Source organism: Ambystoma mexicanum, chromosome 12 (genome assembly GCF_040938575.1).
Source record: "Ambystoma mexicanum isolate Mex_15411 chromosome 12, UKY_AmexF1_1, whole genome shotgun sequence".
NCBI lineage: Eukaryota > Metazoa > Chordata > Amphibia > Caudata > Ambystomatidae > Ambystoma > Ambystoma mexicanum.
The window spans coordinates 491,560,572-491,581,102 of record NC_090936.1 but is presented as its reverse complement, the minus strand read 5'-3'; the positions used below and the strand labels follow the sequence as shown (position 1 = coordinate 491,581,102).

General features: G+C 44.5%; 1 protein-coding gene across 1 annotated transcript in view; it reads left to right on the top strand.

The window, feature by feature from the left end:
- The window catches only part of NUP205 (nucleoporin 205), a 1,887,652-nt gene that overhangs the window by 1,430,359 nt on the left and 436,762 nt on the right, over positions 1-20,531 (top strand). Inside the window, exon 29 of the mRNA XM_069628771.1 lies at positions 539-803. Coding sequence (XP_069484872.1) covers positions 539-803 — 265 coding nt within the window. The remainder of the gene's footprint in view (positions 1-538; positions 804-20,531) is intronic.

The window sequence follows — 20,531 nt, the reverse complement described above, 5'->3', positions numbered from 1 at the left end:
ATGCATCCTCTTTGAGTGTAGTTTAATTGACTGGCCCAAGTTGAATGGAATTTATTCCTGTAGCTACTGTCGAAGAGACAGTTTTTTTGATAAATGATCGAAAATCTTTTTCATACTGTTAAAAATTGTATGCAAGGTTTCCCTTTTTTGACTTGGGGTGTCAAGAGTTTTGTGAAAGTGTGTGCAAAGAGTGATGTGTGCTAAGAGTGTCACAGGGATTTTGGTGAGTAATATTTAATTTCTCTTTTTACCATTCGTCTACACGTCCGTTAATTCATGCCTGAGCATTAGTCTAGAGTGCAGTTTGTGATTGTTTGGTTTGAATCTGCCTCATGACGCAAATGTGGCTCATGTTTTCGTCAATAGAGAATTACTCGGCCTCTGTTCATTTACTTTAGATTTTGTGAAGCTTTATATTTGAATCAATAATGTTGTGGACATTTATTATGTTCCATTTGTATTCTAAACAATGTTACCCATATTAACAGTGGGATTTAAAAAAAAGAAAAATGATAATTTCTCTCCTTCCTCTCCCCAGATTCTGGATGATGATGCTGCTCAAGAGCTGATGCCTGTGGTGGCAGGAGCTGTTTTCACACTCACTGCTTATCTCAGCCAAACTGTGCGCACCGAGCAGAAGCAGCCTGTGGTGGCACTTGGACATTCGCAGTATATATCGATGTTGGATGGTTCTTTCACTGCACCACGCAGTTCTGAGAAGATTTCTGTTGGATTTTCCTCCATTGGCGACTCATCTTTGCACATCATTCTTCGGAAATTGCTTGAGTTCATCTTGAAAACAGGTACATTTATTGAACTGGTTCCGATCTAACTCAGTCCTCTCGCATGTTGGCAACTACACTTGATAGATCACACACAAGTCCATTGGTTCAGAGGGCACTCCATTGGTTCATTGGGTACTATGCTTTTCTTACTGTGCATCGTCTAAGGAATCCTCCAAACCTATTTTCATATGCTGTTCTTAACTACGTAAGCAAACAGACCATTTTTAAACATTCCATGGTTCACCTAGTAGTAGCTGTCATTGAGTGATTAAGGCTAGCTACTAAGACGAATGAGGGATAGACCAGAATAAAATTTAAGACAGTATCACTTTGAATAATATGAAAATGAACTTTGTAGCTTGTGTGACGGGGTGAATGCCACAAATAACCACTCCGACTCGAATAGCAAGTCCAAGGGTGTTTATTCCAGGATTTACAGACCAGTTGGATGCTGAATTTGGATGTTCTCTGGGGTACTCGAGGCTTGGGATTTTTGGCGCTAGGGCTGTCCTCCTCTGGCTTAACTTCCCTTGCCGTTCCTCCTCCCTAGCCCAGGCGTCCTTATCAGGGATGTTGGTATAATGGAGCGCCAAAAGACTCCAGATCAAGCAGAAAAGAAAGGCTGGGAAATCCTGCGCCCGATAACGGAAATAGTCAAGGTAAATGGCAAAGTTCTGCTTTATTAACAGTCCTTATAAAGCAGGGACAGCAACGAGCACACAAGTCTCCAGAGCTCTCTGGCTATCCAATGCAAAACATCAGGTTTCAACCACAAAATAGATCATAAACAATGTCGCATCACAACCTTGGTTGCAAAAACCTACTGGTGGAGGGATTGGTTAGGGGGAATTTTCTATATATTGTGATGAATCCTACAATTCATCACCAAGTCCCAGCCTAAAGTCTCCTCCCATGTGGCCAGGGGGGAAGGCAGCCACTACCTGATCCTAACCTTGGGGGTGGTATCGCGGGGGGGGGGGAGGGAGTTCTATGTCATTTCATTGCAGGATGTTTTTTCCAGGGTTTTTTACTGCAGATTGCTTTACGAAAAAACTCATTGAATATTTTTATTTTTATTTTTGGGGGTGTTCCCTCCCAACCCCCCATATCATTTAATTTTTTATATATTCCCGAACACCCACACCCAATTTATATATTATTGTAAACCCCTTCCCCCCCGCCCCCCAAAAAAAGTTGTTTTGCAGCAAAAAATATGCAGTAAAAAAAACCCTGCGGAAAAAAAATCCCGCTGTGAAAGGACGTTGTACTATCAGGGGGAAGGATCACATGGGAGGAGATAACAGGGGGAAGGTGGGACTCAGGAGAAACGCAGTATTCATCTTCTGAGGATGACGATGAAATTATTCCTAGATACATAATGGCATGCTAGCGGTGTAAGAGTTCCTCCCATATAAATACTCAAAGAACCTGTCCTGAGAAGGCTTCTAAAAAGAATAAGATTGGTGCCTCAAGGGTTCAGAAATTAAAAATGAGAACCTTGAATTGTCCTAATTCTGTTTTAATTAGAAGTCCTCAATCTAATGTGGAATTACAAACTGTTTACACAACCTCCTCTTACTCTAAAAACTCTGTTCATAAAGCAGTCTGAATTAACTGAAAGTAACATAGAACAAACTGTCACACAATCCTCTATGGACTTCAGTTCCCATAATGCTAGAAGTACTAGGATGAGGAAGAATGATTTGGAGGCAATGAGGACTCAGAATGTTGAATTTTCATAGGTGCAGTCTAGTTGCTGCCGACCAAGGCACTGGAGTGGGATATTTAAATCCCAAAATGAGGGACAGCTGTGGAAATAAGGTGAAGCAGAGGAAGAAGGCCAAAGCGTTACTGAAGGTTGTACAGGAAGCATAGCTGAGGGAGCCTAAGCTATTCGAGGAGCAGGAGCAGCCATGGCGAGAAGCACGCCAGTAGAAGTCACCACGAAGTGTGAAAACAAACTGAATTGCAGATTATGTGCAGCGGGAAGCAGCATGCTAAGGCGAAGCCCACCTGGAGAGGAGACTTGCTCCCAGCGCAGCATACAGCAGGTCGGTGAAGCCGCGGATGATCAACAAAGCTGTCGACGCTCCAGCATACCAAAATGCAGCTTATCGGAGGTTCGCAGAAGCGAGAGAGAGCTGGCTGAATGTGAAGTCTGACGGTGAGAAGGAGCTGCTGCAGAGAACCAGTGAGTTGTTTGAATGTGAATGCTGCCCCCTGGGACGCTACATAGCAGAAAGTTGTTACACAGTAACCATTTTGAATATTGAACAATTAATGAATCAAAGCAGAAACCTTTTTATGAGTATTGAATACATAAAGAAATCGAGCAACAGTGGCAAAGCGAAAGTTCCATAATAAGAGACTAACAGTGGGGGATGTTAGATTTCAATAGAACTACCAGTGTGGAAAGCCTCTAACCAGTATTACCAACAGCCAAGAGGCTATGAGGAAAACATACTTAGTCTACCACTGGGCTAAGCTCATAACCAGCATTACCACCAGCCAAGAAGTTGTGAGAGAACCTTAATGAAGCAACCAAGGCATAAATCCCCTTTTAAGAGAGATACTTATGGGACAGCTTGGATCTCATATTGTCAACAGTAAAGAGACTGTGAAACCATACAGAGCCGACAAGGGCGCAACTCTTCTTTTTTGGGATGTCAACTGTAGGAAGCTTGTAACCCAAACTGCTATCAGTCGAGAGTCTGTTTAGAAGCTATTGAAAGACACTTTGAGAATATTTCTTCTATATTTTGTTCTCAGTTTGGGGAAATATGGAATACAAGTTGTCAAGAGACTATAAGAAAAGGCAGTTATTAGGCAAACCTCCTTCCAAGAGAGATTAGCGTGGAGAATTCTGGGATCAATATTGCCATCAAGTTTGAAAGTAGTTGTAGAAGTTTTCATCCTGGCAGGCAAGTATACCAAGGAAGGTCTTGTAGTGGTTGGTCTTGGCAGGAGAATGGACCAGGAAAGAAGATGGTTTGATAAAATAATTTGTGCCAAAAAGGTGTGTTGAAATAACCTTTCTCGAATCGGGAAAACCCATTTTCTTATCATTTGTTTGACAAACAGTGGCATCCCTTAGACAAGTTTATTTTCTATCCTGATTAAAGTGTTTTATTTCAAAAAGAGCTATTAAGAAAGATTGAAGTGCTATCTTGACAAGAAGTAGTCTCTTTAAAAAAGAAGGTACATGATAACAGAACAGTTACATTGTTTTGAACTAGTGTTTGTGGAAAAAAAAGACAATTCTCTTTTCAAGAGAGAAATTGTGTAAAACATTGAGTTGTTTTGAATTATCATCCAAACATTTTAGAAGATACATTTGTTGTATCCTGGAGTAAGACACAGTGGTTGAAAAATACTTTTTCCGTTACCTTGAATAGAACTTTGTTGAATCAAAAGTAGACCCACTGTATTCTTGAATTGATCCAGGGGAAGGGGAAGGGAGTTCAACCCTGGTTGTAAGGAGTATTTTCAAGAACTTTTTAAGTTTTAATTAAGAAATTGTTTTGTTGAATTAAATTAGCCATACTTTCCTTGTATAATTTTGTTGTGTGTATTAGTGTGAGGGTCAGAGCTGTTTTGGACACTGTCATTTTTCTTTAGTTTTTGTTTGCTAGGCAGCGACCTCCCTTTTAGGATAGGGAAAGAGGCGTTTATCAAACCCTTTTTGTTTGAATAAATGGCAAACCTTGACAAAAAGTTACCTTTGTGTCCGTCTCTCATTTCTGACCCCTCACAATATGTAATGTTAAGGGGTTTGTTTTCTCATTGTACATAGCAATCTGATGGCTTCACCTAAGGCCATCCCTAATTGATAAAGGTAAAAAAAACATTGCGGTACCGTTATTAGCATCTTCCCCCTTCCCATTGAGCCCTATAGGGGCTGGACCTCAAGGATGCATACCTGCATTTACCCATATATCGGCCACATCAGATGTTTCTGCGGTTCATGATTATGTTGGAACACTACCAGCACAAAGTGCTGCCCTTCAGCCTGAACTCGGCCCTCGTATCTTCACAAATTTGATGAATGCAGTGGCGAGCCTTCTTCTCTTGGAGGGTCATCACCTGTACCCTTCTCTGGATGACTGGTTTGTGAGGGCTGGGCTCCCCGAAGTGGTGGTGCACCCCTGCCAGAGATTGGCAGATACCATTCATCAGCTGTAGTTTTTCCCTCAACCGGAAGAAATCGGTTATGCCCATCTCAAGATGCAGTGCCTCATTACGGCCATGGCGCTCCCGTAATGAAGGGTGCTGGTACGGGACCAGTAGCCTTCATTAAGTGACACCCTATTAAGAGGTTCCCTTGCGGGACCCGGTAAGCGTCCTTAGCGGTTCCCGCGAGGGGACCAGGGAGCTAATAACGGGCGCCTATGGGGCCTGGAATGGGAATGGGCATGGGTTTTTCCAATGAGGGCTTACCGGGTCCTCCATGGTTGGAATAGCCCGGTAAATCCTCATTGAAGGAACCCGGTACTGGAACCCGGTATGGAGGCAGCCATGCCCTTTTTAAGGGCATGGCTGCCGCCATACGCATAATGAGGCCCCTAGTCTTCCTTGGGGTGTGTTGGAACACTACCATTCATTGGGTGTTCCGCACGCCCGAGAGGCTGATGTCCCTCCGCAAGGTGGCGGGGCACTTTCTGACCAACACGACCACCTCGGCATGGTGGTTCCAGGACATTCTGGGCCTGTTGGCCTCCTGCGTGCTGACTGTACAGCACTCTGGTCTCAAGATGAGGTACCTCCAGCTCCACCTTGTGGCCAATTAGGATCAGGAAACAGTGTCTCAGTCAGACAAGATCCCAATTCCACCGCTCCTTTTGCCCGTTCTAAGCTGGTGGCTGATTAATGGCAGTGTTTCAGTAGGAGCCCTCTTCACTCGACCGAGCCTTCCCTGGTGGTGACGACTGACTCCTCTCTTTCGGGCTCGAGGGTTACTGTGGAGGGCTATGCGATTCATGGAGCATGGTCCAAGACGGAAGCCCTCCTACATATCAATCTTCTCTAGCTCCGGGCAGTGGGCCTGGCCCTCAAGGCTTTTTTGCCTCTAATCTGGGATAAGTCTGTGCTGGTCAGGCTGGAAGATTCTAATACAATGTTTTACCTGAACGTGCAGGGTGCCCCCCCCCCCCCCATGCATGGAGGCCGTTTTGATCTGGGGATGGGCCCTTATGGAGAGAATTTGGATTTCGGCAGTCCGCCTGCCAGGGGACAGCAATGTAGAAGCGGACCAGCTGAGTCGCTTGATGTTCAAAACCTACGAGTGGGAATTGTACAGCGACTCCTTGTTGCCCCTGTTCCAGCGTTGGGGATTCGTGGACCTGGATTTGGTCACATTGTTATTGAGAATTCTCTGTATAGGCTAATGTCCCAAACCTAGTGAGTCCCCCAGCAGCTTTGCTGGATTTTTGGGGTTTATTTTTTTCTCCTGCTAAGAGTGAGGCTCTTTTTCTCCCACTCTCAGGCATGATTTGAGAATGTCCTTTGACTTTGTAATGTGTTTTATGGGCTATGGGGTCTTTTATTCCATAGGGCTTCATGTGTTTTTGGGATGTGCGTTACACAGCACCCTCAGTGCAGTAACACAGGGGTGTTATAGGAACCACCAAACATAGACTCCATACCCTGGGACTGACTACTGTCTCCCAGGGCATGTAAAGTCACCATTGACTTTACTAGTCTTAAATTGTGAACAGAACCAGTACAAACCATCATATTGTGGAAGTACTGGTAGGGGTAGATTGTCCCTGGGTCTGTTTTTCGAGGAGGCACTGTGCAGTCCCCCCTCGTCGAGTTTCTGGCTGGTGGCAGTGGTTACCACGCGAAATATTCCACCAGAATATTTCCTATGGGATTTTCCCCATTCATTTTAAACGCACCACTTTTTTGGTGCAATGTTAAAGATACCGCCGGGTTATTTATTTAATATTTATTCCCCGGTTGGGTCTTTTTGCCAGGACTCGGTTTTAAAATGGCGTTTGTGTTTTCACCTCTAACTCCAACCCAAGTCGAGCCCTTTATTCCACCTGGATGATTGGCTCATTCATTCCTGCACCCCATCGTCGTTGTTGGAACATCTGTACTGCACATAGAGCCTATTGCACAGTTTGGGCTTCCCCCTGATTTCAAGAAGTCACATGTTTCAGTGTTCCAGTCCCTCTGCTTAATTGGAGCAGTCTTGGACATCCACCTTGGCCAGTCCTCCCCTCACGAATATCTGGTTATGGCCAATCCTTCAGATGGTGCATGTCTTCCAGGCCCAGAGACTGGTCCTGGCCTCTGCGCTTCTGCTTCTTTTGGGCTTCATGGCCTCCGGCGCCCTTGTGGCACCAGAGACCTGGTTTTGCATGAGGTTGCTTCAGTGGCTTCTTCATTGACGGTGGTCACAGTTCCAGGGCAACAAGCCATACTTTTAACAGGTCTCAGACAGGCTGTCTCATGATCTTATGTGTTGGACTCTGCAAAAGAACTTGTTTCGGCACCCCTGGCCTCAATTGACTGCAGTCACAGATGCTTCCCTAAATGGTTTGGGTACTCTTATGCTAGATCTTATGGTGAGCAGACTCTGGTTACCGACAAAGGCACAGGAACATATCATTTTGCTGCAGCTATGGGAGGTCAGGCTGGTCCTGATTGCCTTCCTCCCCTCAGTGTGAGGCACCACTGTGCTGTGTGAGGGGTCGGTAATGCGAGGTGTAGTAATATGCCATTTTTTAAAGAAATTATATAAAGAAAATACCGTGTTTGCCCTACTATACAGAGGAATTCACTCCCTAGTCTAAAGGCTAAGGGAACATTCTCTAGCAGGGGAAAACTGGTCTTCACACTAAACAACAAATATACAAAAGAAATTCTATATCAACACAATATAATAAACTATATCTGAATGGCCTTCTCTGGTCCTGTGTGACATGCCTTCCCCAGGATTCAAAGTTGACTCTAAATGTTCAACAAAAGAAAAGAAAGGTTTTGAACCAGCTCTTGAAAGTTCCAAGTCAAAACAAATGTTCATCAAACAATAATCCACTGGTAACAATTCTTTGTTCCTGGCTGAAAAGATCCCCTTCCAAATTCCAGAAAAGATATAGCACCAATGGTAATCCTGGTTATGATGGTAAATTGTCTCTTCTTCATGATAAATATCCACAATTTAAAAGACAGCGTAATATTCCTAAAAGTCAATAATATACAGTCCTTTAGTACTTTTTCAGTTGCAACTTTACATTTGCTATATTTGCCAGGATGCTTTCTCTGGGCTGCTGCTTCTCTTATCAACAACCCCACTTCTACAGTTGGTACTGTGAGAACAGTCACCTTTGCCCCACAGTACGTTACGGCTTCAACTCAATTCAATGCGACATCTGCTGACAACTTAATATACCACCAGAGTTTAAGTACTACTACCACTACTCGGTACTGTTAAATTATTAGGTAGACTTCGACCAGAACTTCCACCTCTTCAGATAGGCAAGGCACTCTTCCTTTAAATGACTTCTTTAAAAGGGGCAGCCTCTTTGCCTCTTCCATCTGTCTTACTACCACAAGAACAACCTACTGCAACGGATTGCTTTTCTCCCGCAGATTCCTCAACTGATGGATATGCCCTCCAGCTTCGCTGCTTCCGAATTATTTTCGATAGGTGGCCGTTTATCATCGATCCGTCTTGCTTGCCGTCTGATCGTCTTCTCCGGACTTGACGTCGAGCATCGAATAAGTAGCGCGTCACTACACCCAGACCTCAGTTCCTTTTTTCCGTGTAGTAGCAACCTGCTTTAGGAACAGAGTTTTGACTCCTCAACGTTTTCGGCAGAAAACGTGTACTTTTTTTAGTAATTCCTTGACAGGAGATGTTGGTCGCACTTGTGTCTGGTTTCAAGCAGTGTTCCGATTGTGGCACCAAGATGTCCCTTACCAACACACACGAGTTGTGTCTCGGGTGCCACGGCATGGGTCACAGGACTGACAGGTGTCCGTCGTGCACCAAGATGCAACCGAAATCCCTCCGCGACCAAGCTGCCAAACTCGCTCTGCGTCAACCGCCCTCAAAATCTCTGGCACGGCACAGTCAACGGTTCGGTCTTCGGAAGCCGAAACCGAGTGGCATACCGCTGAGAAACAGCAGCAGAAGAAGAAAAGGTGTCACTGGAGGAGCCACTCTTCCTCTTCCCGAAAAAAGAAAAGGCGCCACTGCCCTTGTCGGGATTCCGAGTCGTCAACCGAAAAAGGTGAGCCATCAGCTGGGCCTACCATCCACCAGGAGTGGGAGGATTTCAAATCCTCGATGCGTGAATGTTCAAGCAGCATGCTGCAGTCGGCACAGCTCCCACAAGCAGCATGCCTCTGAGCCAAGAGCGGCACTCAGTGTACCCGACCCCTCTAGTGCCCCGGTACCAACTATGTCGGCACCAATTGATCTTTCACAGTCGAAAGAAATACTGTGGAAGCCAGATTACTCCGCTGCGTCCAAGGATGTCGACACTACTGCATCACGATCGACACGGACACCCACCATCACGGTGCCGAAAGACAAACCCTCGTCATCGACGGTTAGCGACAAAATCTTCACAATACAACTCCGGTCCAAATTTTTAAAGACCCTGACTGGTATCTTCAGTGATCACAATGCTGATGACCAAGATGTCTACCCAATGTTATTGGGTTCAGGTGGGGTTGACTATTTTGATGACCAGAATAGGCTTCTACAACTAGCTCAAGGCCTGCAAGACGCCAGTGGTCTGGACACTTCGCCTGACCTAGAGTTTCTGCAGTCCCAGCGCTATCTTCATAATATATCTAAATACAGGGCTCTGGTAGAATGGGTTATTGACACCCTGGGAGTGCACACAACAGTTATGACCTTACTGACATCCTAGTGGAAGGTCTTGCCACTGAACGTCATATGCCTCTGAACCCGGCCATTGCCGATCATTTGACAGCTCTATGGCAAACCCCATGTTCCATTCCTCCCTTCAGCTCCACCATTTCCGGGCACTACAGGCTGGCTAGAGGAGACCCCTCATACCTCTCCTCTCACCCTTCCCCGGAGGGACTTGTTATGTAAGCTGCTACGGTCTCTTCAAGACCTGCATCATCTAGATGCCCCCAGACAGAGACGCAAAAAAAGTAGATGGCTTGGCAAAGAAGGCATTCATTTCGGGTAGCATGGCCCTTAAATCTACCAATGTGGCAAGCAGTTTTGCCAAATACTCCTTCGGTCTATGGACGGGGGTGGAAAATGCTGCCCAGTATGTGCAGGAAGGAGAGATGCGCGAGGGCTTCCTACAGCTAGTGGAGGATGGGAAGGAAGTGGCCAAGCAGTCACTGCGTACGGGCCTGGACATCGCCGAATGTATGGGCTGCTTATGGCAGAAGAGTGCAGCTCCCACCGGCCAGGCAAGGGCAGAAGCGTTTCTTGCACTCCGGATGTGGCACAGAGTGGCTTATAGATGTCAACAGGCAGCGGCAGGGGTGGCCCAGCCTCCAACGCCGCTTTGATTTCCCCTCTCACAGTGCACCAGTTGGAGCGTGGTTGACCGCATTTGCTCCAGTGGCAGGAATTACTTCAGATGCCTGAGCTTTACAGCTCATTCAATGGGATTAGTGTCTCCCTTTTCTAAGAAAACCGCTGAACAGACCACCCCCACCTCCAATCCAACTGGGACAGCAGCTCCAAGAAGAACTGAGAGCCCTATTGCTGAAGGGTGCCGTGGAAGAGGTACCTCCTGAGCAGAGCGGATCGGGTTGGTATTCCCTGGTGCCCAAGAAAGGAATAGGTCACCGTCCCATTTTGGACCTCAGGGCCTTGAACACGTAATTGAGGAAAGACAAATTCAGGATGGTGACGTTGAGAGAGATTCTCCACGCTTTCAAACTTCAGGACTGGCTGGTGTCCGTAGACATACAGGACACCAATTTCCATGTGCCAATCCGTTCCTAAGGTTCACCATAGGAGATATGCACTATCAGTTCAAGGTGCTTCCCTTTTGACTTACCTCCTCCCCAAGGGTCTTCCCCAAGCTCATGGCAGTAGTTGCGGCTCACATAAGGAGATCTTGAGGCCACATATTTCCATATCTGGACTGGCTGATCTGAGGGAAGTCTGTAGTGCAGGTCTGGTCCCACCTGCTCGCTACTTCACAGGCTGGGCTTCTCCCTAAACTTGAAGTCCCACATTACACCAGTCCAATGGCTCCAGTTCATCGGAGCAGTCCTAGATACGTGGATGGGGAATAGCCGCCTCCAATCCCCCAAACCCACCCAAGGTGAGAGCGGTCATCTTGACACAGATGGTGGATTTATTCTGGGACAGTGCCACTCATCCAGCGGCTTCCTTCCTCCGCCTTCTAGGCCTCCTGGCTTCCAGCATTTTTCTTGTGCCAGAGGCCAGATTGCGCATGAGATCCCTGCAATGGTTACTGAGGGATCAGTGGTCTTGTTACCTCTGCACTCTTTTGGATCTCCTCAGATTGTCTGCGTCAGTGGTCACCGACCTGTCCTGGTGGGCAGACAGCAATAGTCTTTTGGCGGGGAATGCGAAAAAGGTAGCAGGCGCCCCTCTCTAGAAAGAACATGGCATGATAACCTGTTCTGTTGTTTTTACCCACTGTGAGAGTCTGCAGCCATCGCTTTCTGCTCACTGTACTTTTCACAAAGGAGGGATATCCATTTGCAGATCAGTCTTTGTCCCGCCCACAAGGGCAGTCCAGCACCAAAATGCCTGGCAAACCTCCTTTAAACAAGAGTGCCAACACCAACCCCAGAGACGTGTTTCGGCCTAGTCAGGCCTCATCAGTGTGGTGAAGCTGTGCCTCTCTGCGCACAGTGAGCAAGGGGTCCACTTCTGGTTTCCCTCAGGTAATTTAGGGTGACCAACCCTAAGTTCCTTGCAAAAATACAAGAAAGGTAGCTGGCGGGGGGAACCCTTCTCGCCTCAGACCGAAGTGGTCACATATGCCTCCTTGAAGGGTTGGGGATTTGCAGGTGAGCAGCCTCTGGTCACTTAACAGAAACCAGGTGGCACATCAACAGGCTGGAGCTATGTGCTTTCAGGCTATCCCTGAAAGCATTAGCCCTGTCTCTGCAGGAAAAGCATATCCTCATTCTGACAGGCACATGGTGGCGATGCAGTACCTCAACAAGCAAGATGGTGTGCACTCCCGCACCCTCTGCACAGAGGCAATGATGCTCTGGTTCTCTTTGCTGGAGAACAGGGTCTCGGCAGTTCATCTGGCCGGCACAGATGACAACTTGGCGGATGCTCTGAGCTGGCAGAGCAGGGTCTCACACGAGTGGGAAGTATGCCAGGAAGTCCTAGAGGAGGTCTTCACTCTCGGGGTACCCCAGCAGTGGATCTGTTCGCAACGGAGTACAACAAGAAATGCAAACTGTTCTGCTTGAGGGAATTCCCAGCGAACGGTGCACTGGGGACGCATTTCTGGTAGATTGGACCTGCCCTCTACTTTACACGGTCCCTCCGATTCCCGTCATTCCATGGGTTCTCCAGAACTGCAAGAGGTTTCCAGCGACCATGATCTTGATCACGCCGGATTGGGTGAGGAGAACATGGTACTCTGACCGCTTGGATCTGTCCATCTGTCCAAATCACTGGTTGCCTTGCGCCCGGATCTCATAACCTAGTCGGAAGGCTCGTAACTCCATCCGACCGAGGATTCACTCAACCTACATGCGTGGCTCTTGATAGGATGAGATATGATGACTGGGACCTCTCTGAGGAAGTACTTGAGGTGTTGCTGGCTGCATGCAGACCATCTATTAGATCTTTGTACTCATGCAGATGGATAAGATTTGAGGAGCGGTGCAGGGAATGCGAAATTGACCCCATCTCTTGCCCCGCCACTACAGTGTCTGTCACTGGCCTCTGTAGGCCTTCAGATCACCACAGTCAAAGGATATTTGGCGGCCTTCTCTGTGTTCAAGAGATCCCCGGATCAAGGTTAGTTTTTTATGATCCCAGTAATGGCACAATTCCTGAAAGGCCTTGTAAATAAGTTTCCGCCAACGCCCTTGGGATCTTAATCTGGTTCCTACATTTCTGATGGTGGTTCCTTTTGAGCATATGCACTCTTGTCCTTTACGGCTTCTCTCATTGAAAACAGCCTTCCTGGTTGCTATTACATACACAAGGCGGGTGAGTGAACTAGAGGCCTTATGCTGTAAACCACCCTTCCTGCGCTTTTTTGGGGAAAAAGTTTTGCTCAGGGTAAGGCCTAACTTCCTCTGCAAGGTCGTTTCAGAATTTCACTTGTCAGTCCATCGATCTTCCGGTCTCCTATCCTCCTTCTCACCCTTCTAAACAGGAGGAACGGTTACATTGACCCTAAGAAGGCATGGAGTTACTATATCGGCAGGACAGCTGATTTCAGGAGAGCTGACAAGCTCTTTGTGGCTTTTTCCTTAGCCGTAAGGGCATGCCCATAACGAAGCAGACTTTATCCTGTTGGATAATTCTCTGCATAGATGAATGTTACCAGGCCGCTGGGAACGAATTACCAGCAGGCATCAGGGCCCATTCCACAAGGGGGGGGTCTCCGCATCCACTGCATTGCAAAGGGGGGGTCCCTGTCCTGGAGAGTTGTCTTGCTGCAACATGGTAATCTTTGCATTTCTTTGCAAAGCACTATAGCCTGGATGTGGCACCGACTTCTGATGCGCGTTTTGGTAGGGCAGTGCTGCAAAATCTTTTAGTATGACTTTCTGCCCGCCTCCTTCATTACTCCTTTGGGAGTCTATCAGATGAGGAATCTGCGGGAGAAAAGTTATCCATTGAAGGAGAAATTACCTTACCGTAATTTTCTTTCTATGGATATTTCTCCTGCAGATTCCTCATCTCCCCTCCCATCCGTCCCCGCTCAGAAAATCGCTGATTGGTGCGCATCTTTCTATTTTAAGAAACGTTAACTTGATGATGGTCCTCTGTGTCCGTTTTTCTGTTTTCATGCCACAGTTTTAAAACAAACACTACTTGGTGTTCTTTTGCAATGGTTCCTCCTTCAGAGGCCTATAATTATTATTTTTTTTTTTTAAAGGTCTCATTTTTGGCAAGACTGGTTTCACTATGAAAAGGGGGGGGGCTCTTGGCTTTGGTAATGCTTGTTCCTCTCTTCAATAGTTTAGTCTCTTTACTTCATTGAAATGGAAAGAATGTCACGTCTGAATATAGTATAGGATTCAGTCTTCCAAGTCAAAACCCAGCTAGGCGCATACAACCTCTTTCAAGTAGATTTTTAAGTTTAAAGTTAAATAAAGAATTGTATTCCTGTGTAACTGTAAAGGGTGAGATTCTGACCTCCTTTGGGAATTACAATTAGACCCACGCGACCTCCTTTTTATGTAGTTTTCACTCTTGTGTTTTGTAACTTTCATATATACAACAATCAGCAGCGAAAGCGCATACGCAGAGAGCAGACGCATAATAAAATAAGAGTGCTTTATTCGCATTACTAAAAAGAAAGATAAGTATTGCAGAGCTCAGGCGAATCATATTTTACTCATATGTGTGAGCGTCACTGATTCCGCCCCCAGGCCTGCCTGGCCACTCCCTATATTTACCCATGGTACAGCACACCAGCGCACGCACCACGGAAGCACCCGCAAGCACTGTTGACTGGCCCGAGACGCTGAGTGCATTTCCTCGTATGCCGCGATAAGATACGAGCAGGAGGAAGTCTTTAGAAGCAACACGAACGTTGTCTGAAGGTGAATGCACGTGAACAATGCCCTCTGGTGGAGGCTATTGGCTTTGTTCCCCCTGTGGACTTGATACTTTCATGGATGCCTGTAACTTGATATATGCCTGTCACCAAACTATCACACTCGCATGTTACTTTTTTTCTTTTTGCCTCAACATTGAGCGTCACTGATTCCGCCCCCAAGCCTGCCTGGCCACTCCCTATATTTACCCATGGACCAGCGCGCGCACCACGGAAGCACCCGCAAGCACTGTTAACTGTTCACTGTGAACAGTGTGCAGGGCGCTATATTGACCACCTCTTTCCTCTGCTTATTTGCTCAAGCGAGGCGCCAATAGAGCGCACTCGCAGAGACATAAGTTGCGATGCTGGTGCCATGTTCGGTAAGATCTTCTAGACAGATTTACCGCGATTTCTATCGCTCTTTTCTTCTTTAGGCTGTTGTAATTTCACAACCTTTAAGAAAGGGTTTTTGTAATACTCCCTGATTACTCCATCTTTCCTGTGTAGATCTCTCTAGTTACTTACTCGTGACAGATATGAAAGGTAAGAAAGGGAAAGCTGGGAACATGATGAAAGATCCCCGTGCCGACTTTTTCACTGCAGTTTCGACACGACGAGCAAGCCTAGCGCGCGCAGCGGCACTCCCGCTCCCTCCACCATGCGTGGAGGAGGAGGAACTGATGCTGTGTGCTCAGGAATGTTCAAATCAGTTAAAACTAAATGAGGACCCAGAATCTAATGGTATGCAATCGAATAAATGTTCACAATCCCTTTATGCCGAAGATCTGGCAATTCATACCCAGAAAGAAACCTTGAAAGCCCTCTGGAACAATATAGCGGTAACCCAGCGGGAAGCCGACTTGGCTAATCACTCATTTGAAGACATACCCTTCTATCTTTAAGGTTACTGACTCAGATACTTTTCAACAGGAAGAGGATCAGGTTTTAGCAAATAAGGGGAACAACGCGATTGTTGAAGGGATTGCTACTGATAACTCAAACAACACTGATCTGTGCACTTTGATGGGAATCTTTAATAGGCTAATCCTGGGTGAATTAAGAAAGCATACTGATTTACTGACGCAAATAAATACATTTGTACATCAGATTCCAATGAAACTCGATGACATATTGTCAAAAAAAGTTAGTAAGACTCCTACTGTAACAAACAATGAAGGAACTGATAATCCTATACCACAGGCTACTGACACAAGTAGCGTCAAGAAATCGGCAAAAGTCCCCTCTGCAGAGCCAATCATGATAGAAGACTCGCTGATGGAGGTTGACACACTTAAACCTGAATTAAATGGGAAAAACAAGTTGGGAATCACAATGGGAAATTAAACTCCTACTCTCCCTACAATGACAGTACCAAAAGTAAATATAACTAAAAAAGAAAAAAAAAAACAACAGGCGCAACTTAGAAACCAAAATCAAAAGAAAAATCTTTGCAAAACGTCTCGGAAGTACTTAAGAGACGTGATTTTTAAAAGCATGATTGACGAGGACTGTCATGTTTTGGTTGGTAATTATGACACAAATAAAGAGACGGCCTACTCTTTAGCAAAGGAAACATCAGGATCACAAGACGGTTCCGAATTGGCAAAATCTCCAATGCAAGAAGGTTATATTGAAGCTAAAAAATCGATTTCTGATACCATAAAAAATAAATTGGAAATAGTGGATATTGCCTCAACGTTGTCCTCTTTAAAAACTGGTCTAGTTGATATTTTTCAGATCTTTAAAGCGAATGCTGCAGGTATATGTAATGAAAGAAAAGGAAAAACTGCTGAAACAATCGATAAAGAACCTAATCCCAATAATTTAGGAGATGATGCTAATCTTAAAACTGGTAGGGTAAAACCATCTGTTAACCCTGCTTCCACTTTGAATACAAAAGTAGATCGATCAATCCCGAACATCCCCCGGGACGATACCCTGCCCTCGGTAAGGAATGGTAGTAAAAACAACTTCAACACTAGCCATTTGATCCATGAGCAATGTAGCAAAGCATCTGCAACCATATCAGACAAATGTATAGGCGAGGCTGATTTGATTAAAGCTCAGATCGATGACCTGATGGCCACTGCCGAACAAGGTTCTGGTACTGTGTGGTATAAGGAAGAATGTGTGAAGCAGGGGAATGTTATGGGTTTTGAGTCTGAACTCCTGGTCAAACAAGATGAAATCGCTTCTATTGTTAAACAAATATTACAAGATCAACTTAATAACAGGAAACATTCTAATTATGGACAAGAAGTATCCAATGAGGCGGTAAGGCAAATCCAAAAGGTGTATGAAAATGTAGAACTGGTGAATGACAGACAGGACTTAAAGAAACCAGCATTGAGCGAGTTACCCAGTCTAATTCTGACTACGCTATTTACTGAAGGCACACAAATCTCGCTGAACTGCCCTTATATTCTCTCGTTATTTGCCACGATTCCTTCGTTATCACTTGTTTCATCTCAAGACATTACTCTGGTAGATTTCTTCCATAAGCATAGGTTGGAATACGTGCGCTTAGTAATCCCCTCACCTCTTGTTAGAGATGTCCTGCTGAAAGAAGCTGAAAATCTGCAGTGTAAAGGCTTTGACATCTACCCATATACACAAACTGATCCAAAAAAAGACACAAATGGGATATCTATGAAACTGCAAGTTGATGATAGTAATGATTCCATCAAAGCTGATGACAGGGAAGGGTTTGGCACCGATAAACAAGAATGGAGAGGGCTTACATTAGCGCTTAAGGATGCTATTTCGTCCCTCCAGGCGTTGGCCAAACCACTTTAGCCCTATCAGTAAAACCCTTGTTGCCTCTTGGAATTCTAGAGGCCATGCGCATCTGACAAGTAATATTGAAGTTACAGATATCTTGTCATCTTTTGACTTGATTTTTTTGCAAGAAACATGGGCCATAACTGCCCGTAGTTGGGAAGGATATGATATATGGCAACTACCTGCTACCAAAGGCCCCAAAGGGAGGCCCATGGGTGGCTTGCTAGCGGCATGCAAACATACTTTGGAACCAAAAAACATTGAGATATGGTCAAACTTGAAATACTTCTTGGCAATCACATGTACCTTGCGTCAGGTCCAGTCTTGAGTCTTCCTGCAGAAGTGATGCTGGTCCACCAGACCCCCCAAGTCTGCCTGCCAAACAGTCTTTCAACAGATAACTACCTAGCTGGCAAACCCAAGGGGAAAGGAGGAGAAAACAACAAAAGACAGATCTTCACTGGCTGGCACTGGAGTTCTCTGGAGCTGGATAAACGCCTCAGGCCTCAGTGTCTGTGAAATCTAAGAAACAAATATATATATGTATATATTAATAATCAATCCTCTCTAGCTGATATTACTATAATTCTACCACTCTCCTTGTTGTACCTGTAGCCTATGCTCTGTTGCCGATAGGCTTATTCAGTTTGTAGTTGAAGAATTGAATTCTGTAATAAATGTCTCTGTCTTCTTTTACTGTGGAATATTTTCTTTAGGAAATGTCTTGGTTTAGTATTTAGCTCACTTATGTGAATTCAACCTTTATTTACACAAAATAATATTTTACTTAAAAATAAACTTGTAAATGAATACTAATCCTAGTATGTATTGATTCAGAAAGAAGTCTGTTGTATAAATCGAGTTTGCACAACTCGAAATAATCATCCGATGCCAAAATATGTTGACTCCAAAAAGATCGATTCCGATGATACAAGTTCCGAGAACCGTTTGCTTCCCGAAAGGATTCAGACATCACGACGCTTCACTTACACAATAGTCCTGAAGAAACGATCGCTTCTTGAAGCAACGTCACAACGCTTCACGTATGCAATGCTATTGTCCTGCGAATACGATCGCTTCCTGGAAAAACGTCACGACGCATGCACACGCGTACGACGTCGTAGGGTTCCTTTTTCTAACTTCTTAGACGCGCAATGCGCAGTACTGAAAACAAAAAAACGCTTGCGCTTGAAACTGCTAGCGAGCGTATATTAAATTCGAAACTAACTAACACGAGAATCTCAGTAGATTACGCGCGCCTTGTTAGTAATTATTACATGCGCAAAAATAAACTCTGATTCAAAAATTATGTGCAACAATGGAAATTCAAAAATTAGCTCAGAACTACTTCTTCAATCAAAAATAAATAAAGGTTAACATTAGATTTCACTCAGTCTTTTTCTTTCCTAAAGTTAAATTTGAATTGAAAATCCTTGACGATAGACTTTGAAGATTAAATAAACTTAGCTTGCTTCATCTGTACAATTCTTCACAGCTTCTTGGATTTGCTTCAATTGAACTTTGAATCAAATGTAATGGAAATTCTAAAATCTTCTTAAAGGGTTACTAAGAACTAAGTACACTTTAAAATAAATCACTGGAGCTAAGGAAACTGCAACCTGCCACTAAGGCTACTAAAATGAAAGGCAGTTTAGAACTCTGAGCAACATTCCAAATGACCTCAAACTATTTACACCAATCATTGCTGCAGAAAAGACTCTACATCTTGCTTTGGGGAAGAAAGTGATTTCTGAATTTAACATTAAGGAATATTTACACGTTCAGTTTCTAATTCAAACATAACCCAAACATCACACTTCCAATGAAAACTACATCCAAAAGGTTTTTTGTGCTAAATGATGATTTCTTAATTAACTGTGTGAGTAAAAGAAAGCTATGAATTTACCTGGGAATTGCAACTGTATGTCTTTTAAGGTTGTGAACCTTAGAAACTCTAGAAATATACCATGGAATCCTGACACCTTGAAACTCGGACGCAACATTATTGATATATGTATTATAAATATATACTGGAACCCCCTAAAACGCACTGAACTGCAGCTGACGAAAGAATTAGCTGAAGTAATGGCAAAAATTGATGATTGGAGGATGTTAAAAATCAACGTGCTTGTTACGATGGCTGGTGACCTTAATGCAGACTGCGACATAGACGCTACTGACATTGACTCTCTGATGTGTGGCTTGAATGCTGCTACAAAATTACATAGAGCTCCAACTGGTAATTCAAAGTTGAGAGGTCCAATTTGGATGAACTTTCTTGAAGTTATGGGGCTGGTGAAGTTAACAAATTATGTCCACACATGGAATGCTAGAGGTAGTAGCTCTATATTAGACTACGTCTTTGTGTTTCATGGTTTGGATAAATACATATCCGACCTGACGGTTAAAGAAATGTCAACCAGCGATCATAACATCCTGTCAATTTATATAACACATGCCAACGACACAGAACAAAATGCAACCTATAAACCAGGCCCGATTGCAAATCTGACTGGTACGCGGATACGTTGGTCTTACTCCAACACAAAAAAATTTACATCGCTGCTCCGAAAAAATCATACGAATGTCACATGAAGAAAGTCGATTTTATCTTGCTTCATCCTTTCACGAACTACATTAATGAAATTGTTACTCAGAGATGTTGTGAGAAGAAAATTGCAAAACAACCCCGCAACCATGCCCATGCTTTCAATATAGACATCTTAAATCGCAAAAAACAGTTGAGACGAGTTATTTGTGGTGCTGTCAATACAACAAGTATAGGTGCGGAAAGAGATAAGAAACTAAAAGGTCTGAAACAGCAATATAAAAATTGGATAATTTCACATAGAATAGCAAGAGATCAAATGGATGGCGAAAAAATGCTTACTGCCATCAAAGGTAAAGATATCTCAAACTGCTGGCTGATGATTAATGGGACTCAGCTAACCCAAAAAAGAGATACTGCTGTCTCTGATCAGCTAACGAAGTTGGAACCACCATTTTGCCAAGATGTATCATGGCGAATAGGACAACGATACGCCTCTTCTGGTAAAAAAATTCCAAATGGAACCTGAACATCTCCCCTAACAATATTACTAGAATTATTGTTAAATCCAAAAAATCGGCGGCACCAGGACCCAATAACTTATCCAATCAAACTTTAAAAATGGATGCTCAGTTATGGGGGAATATCTTACATGTGTTGTTTAAAGACCTCCTCACAACGAAGCTT